This window comes from Nuphar pumila, chromosome 16, assembly GCF_984573655.1.
Source record: "Nuphar pumila chromosome 16, dmNupPumi1.hap1.1, whole genome shotgun sequence".
NCBI lineage: Eukaryota > Viridiplantae > Streptophyta > Magnoliopsida > Nymphaeales > Nymphaeaceae > Nuphar > Nuphar pumila.
Window position 1 is genome coordinate 81,876,068 of NC_143264.1, and position 5,086 is coordinate 81,881,153.

The 5,086-nt window shown below is 39.2% G+C and overlaps 1 protein-coding gene across 1 annotated transcript; it reads right to left on the reverse strand.

Annotated features, from left to right (window-relative positions):
• Positions 1 to 3,057: 3,057 nt before the first annotated feature.
• Positions 3,058 to 4,576, reverse strand: RGF6 (root meristem growth factor). The gene is made up of 4 exons (XM_089992395.1): positions 4,450 to 4,576; positions 4,202 to 4,349; positions 3,571 to 3,629; positions 3,058 to 3,323 (listed from the first exon to the last, which is right to left on the reverse strand). The coding sequence occupies exons 1-4, from the start codon at positions 4,513 to 4,515 to the stop codon at positions 3,174 to 3,176; spliced, it is 423 nt and encodes a 140-aa protein (XP_089848521.1). The 5' UTR covers positions 4,516 to 4,576; the 3' UTR covers positions 3,058 to 3,173.
• Positions 4,577 to 5,086: the final 510 nt, after the last annotated feature.

Here is a 5,086-nt window from a genome sequence, read left to right on the forward strand (position 1 = left end):
TTCTGTGGAGGATTTTTTGATTCAAAGATCATCAATTGACAAAACACATTTTCTGATTTAAGAAATATGATCCAAGTGTCGATTCCTATTAAACCGACGATGCTGAATCCATCTACAGGATCAGATTTGGTCAAAACAACTTGCATCATAAGACTTAAGAAGGGTATGAATATGGGGGATGACATAAGAGATGAGTGGAAGCGAACTGAAAGAATAGGGCTTGATAGTGTTACTCTGCCTTTGGTAAGACAGTGTTACTAATAGATTCTTCCGATAATCTCTTTTGGTGAAAATTGGTAATGATATATCTCATCTCAGGACAATGGCTTATGATCTTTTGAGCTTATTTGTGCTTTTCATTGTTTGGGAAACTCTGATTTCTTGACACTCAAATAGCTTGGGTTGTTTCTTCTTTTTAATTTCTTTTGAAAGAAAACATAAACGTCATCCTTATTCATAGTGTGAAGAAGAGGATAGGTATCACGGAATGGTGGCAAGTAGTCCAACAATAAGCAGTTGAGACCAGAGGATAATAGAAAACGCAAATGTAACAGCAAAAAAACTGAAAATTGCGGTGAAAAACAGAGTAAAAAACAGGGCCATAGCAGAATGTAACACAATGTATTATATATTAAGGCTCTGGAAAAGACCCCGGTAATAAATTAATAATAGATGCTTAACTTCTAACTTGAGGGACATACCATACAATTACATCTGAAGTGATTGATGTGAGTCATATTAAACTGCAAGAGTTTAGATGTTTCCCATAATGTATAGCAGTCTAATGAGCTAGATTCCTCTTTGTGATTTTGCACATGCATACAAATGCAGTACAAGATAATGTTATTGTTGGGGAGATCTGGCAAGCGTCGCATGCCGTCTGATATTTTTAGATGTCAACTTGACGTGCAGGGTATTCCAATGTGATCTTTGAGTTGTTTGGATTCAAAGGCTTCTTTTTTAATTATGTGGTGCATATTACAGATCAAGACCACCGAACAAATTGAAGAATGAGTAAAACATGTCATGCATCATAGAAGTAGTTTGTCTACGAAAAAACTATAATTGGTTTAAAAAGAAACCGTTTGATGTGTTGTTCTCCGAAACATTCATCTGTTCAAGGGCAGTAGTTGGAGGGCATTGAATGTATGGGTTTTCACAGGAAACGCGACACAGCCACCCACCCATGTGTGCTTGTGCACGTTCACTGTTTCACTTTAGTTTGAAATGGATGTTTACTCAAGCAGGTCATGTTGTCTTGTTTACTTTGATTATTAAACTAGTAACCTTTGATTGATTAAACTATTGAATACTTTATGTTTTTTCAGATTATCATTGATGAAGCAATCACCAAGCTTAAACCCAACTTGCCCAAGGGAGGTTGGGGTAGTGGGGTGGGGCCTTGGCTGCTAGTCGGGGCAGTGAAGGTTATATTCTCATGGGCGTCGCCCCTCTGTCCAAGCCAACGCCCAGCGTAGGCCCCTGCCCATGGGTCAGGGGTCCTAGCCTTGGAGTTTTATGCTGCAAGCACACGACCGTATGTCGCCGACCCCAGTTGTTTTGGGATGAAGGCGTAGTTGTTGTTGTTGTTGTTGTTGTTGCACACGACCGTATGTATGGCAGGCTGCGCAGCCAGGTCTTCGTGCCCGGGATGCAGTTTATTCGGATTATAAATCCAAAAAAAAACTTAAACCAAACTTTTTTGGTTTGGTGGAGACGTTGACCTTAAAATGGGGATTATGGCCCAGAGCTTATTCACTTTACAAAACCATCCATTGTGAAATGAATAGAAAAATTAGACATGAAAAGTCCAGTCTTTTCCATGGTGCTTTACAGACAATGGTTTTGCAATCTCTAGGGCTCGGGATTCAGGCGCAGGATGTTTGCTTTTCTTGTAGCACTTGTGGGGCTGTGTACTTTATTGCAATTTTTTATTATGTTACATGTTTAAAGATGTTGTATTAATGAAGACATTCTTGAAATGCATGCTCCTGTTGTCCGTTGATAGTTTAAATAGAAGTGGTTGTGCCGTGCTTACTTAAAAGTCATGTTGCACCTTGATTGGAGATAACCATTAAACAAATACATAGGAATATCTCTACCATCCGCCAAAAAAAATGTGTGGTCCAGATTTAGGCAGGGCCCACCACTCTTATGTAAATGGTGGTCCCCACAAGCGCCTCATCGGTATACCTGCACCACCTACCATTCGAATAGATAACTAGTAAATGAACATAAGCATAGTTTAATCCATGGTTTGGGCCTACCATCTTCAGAAAATCAATGGTCCAGAGATGGTTCATTGATGAAACCGGGGCAGGGCAGGACTGAACGTATATCTGATAGATGAAACATTCATTGAGTTTGATCTGACTCTATTTCGTTTTTCTCCCTTAAGTTCTTTGTTGGGTCAGCAAGAACTTAAGCTTTCAGTTCACACAAGAATACCATTTAGTTAATGGAATCTTTTCTGCTTTTTTTCTTGGATATTTCAGTGAATATACGACCAAGCATTCTTTATGCACAAGTTTTCTATTTATTTAGCTACTTGTTAATTAATTAGTTGATAACATATAGATATCATCAAAGAATATACCATGATGGGTTGTCAAAATGGAAAGTATCAAATGACATCCTTTTTCTCTAGCAGAAGATTAACTCGAGATGGTATGTACTTGGTAAATCACCGACTGACCGACCTATAGAGAAAAAAAGTCTAAGAGAAAGGAGGTGAAGCAAAAACGTTGTAGAACCGATCGAGAAGAGAAGTTATGAAAGTTATTACAACCGAAAAGTGTGCACACACCAACAGGGGCTCCGCTTCTCTGGCAGGAGCAGTTAGTACACGTCACCTTGTGTTGGGACGTTGTAAGTTCGAACCCAAATGGTATGGTTGTATAACTGGCAGGGGTCGGCCTAACCCCAGCTTTCTCTGTGGAAAAAGAAAGTGTGCACACACCAAACTGTTAACTAACTCTTTTCAATTCTGGCAATCCCTTTTTGTTACAATAGTTGTTCACATTCTATCACAAGAACACGTTTATTGCAGAAGAAGCGCGCACAAATGACAAAAGAATTGTTAGGTAATACTATCTATAGCTAATCTGCAACTGTTGAGTAAAGAACACAGCCGGTTAATTATAGCAGAAAACTCAGGCTGCAATAACTTATGACTATGGTGCTTTGTTGTTAATTGGTGGTTTCCGATGGGGCTGAGGATAATCCATGACTATTATATCGGAAAGATCAGGTTCGGTATACTCTCTTGCGCCTTCCTTGACATGGAATAATGCCACTGCAGATTGGTCCACTTTCTGTGATCCCTACGTTCAAAGACAGCATCAGTAACTACGTAGGCTTCATATACACACGCCATCTCCGTTTGCCACCTCTTCTAGTGACTGCATGCAACTGCTGATACCACTATCACTGTTACAGACTGCACTGATATATATTGCTATTGATGCTAGACTCCTATTACTTTTGCTGCACTGCTTTGACTCATCAACCATAGTATTCACTATATCAATCTAAAGCTGATCAAAAGAGTACATGACATGCATAAAATACCTCTAATTTATTCGTCTGCCGTTTAACGTTATGAGAATAGGGTCTGAAAGATTCAGTTCCTGCAACGCAATCGATATTAAAATGCAGCTATATAGCAGCCAATAGTGGAAGTTAGGAAAAAAAAAGCAAACCAAAAAAATTGAAAATGAAAGTAATAATCATAGAAATGATGGTAACGTTTATGATAATCGCAAGGTACACCCATGACTATATGCAACCAAGGTGGTATAAAGAAGCTAACATAATATATTATAGCATCAAAATGTATCGAGCCAAAGGCCCTTTGTAACATAGCAAAGTACATGCAACTACAAATATGTTTTTTTTCTTCACCTTCTTTTTCTTAATTTTTCTCTATACAGTATGGAAGAGGTTTCCTTTTCTTTTTCAACAACATATGATCATCGTTACACCAGTTATGTATTCTCTCACATCTTGAGAATAATCGGTGTCAAAACTGAAGCAGACCAGGGATGGGAGAGAAGAGTTAATGATCATATATAACTTCAATTGTGAGAGGGTGGGTGTATCTTAGGTGGGGCATAATCTAAGTGAAATCCTGGCTCAGCGTGTTCCTTGTGAGGAACATGCCATGGTACCCTTGACAAAAACTTAATTCTAACTACCAGACCTGCAATCATTCCGTCTGTCTTCTTCACAACCTCCACAACCCTTCTGCGTCCACTTCTAACCATCACTTTTTCATGCACGGTCAATCCTTCATCTGGCTTTACTGGCACTACCTCCACCGACTGCACCACCTTTAGATTCTCTTCATTCTGCAAAGAAATTAAGAGAAAAATGAGTCACATGTATGAACTTGAAGTAGTATTGCTGGCAAAGAGGAACCTATGAAGTTATAAAATATCAGATACCAACCTTGTGATAATGATCAAGCGGTTTGATAGGGTTGGTAACATCTTTCATGGCGTCATCAAATACCATAAAGAGTCGCCGAGCTTCACAAACTTGGCTTGATAAGAAGAAGAAAAGAAAGAATGGAAGAAGAAACATAGAAGACATAGCTTGTAATAGGCAAGGGTTGGTAGCTAGAGGCTTGATGAAGAAGATAGAAGAAGGTGGGGATGATTTTATGGGCAGCTCTTTCTTGTATGGATGTATGAAATGATAAGGAATGATACAAGTATAGAGAGAGAGAGTAAATGCAGGTTTGTGGGGAAGGAGAAGGTTGTCGAAGAGAGAACAAGCAGAGGTTCGTGGGTGATGGGACGTGTGGAGGGTGAGGTGCAGATATGAGTGTCCCACTCTGTCTGCTTTTGTCCTCTCAATCAAACAACACCCAACCCCCACAAAGATGGATGGAAAGAGAAATTGTAGCCTTGTTTTTTTTGGTTTTTTTCTTGGTTGCTTATATGCTACATTGTTTCATACGCAAAGTAAAACTAAACTACAGAGTGGGGGTTCCCAAGAACAACATGGAAAATGACATTTCGTTTTATCTAGAAATTTCTCCACTTTGTTGCATTTTTGCTGCCGTTGACATCGCCTTCTCTCT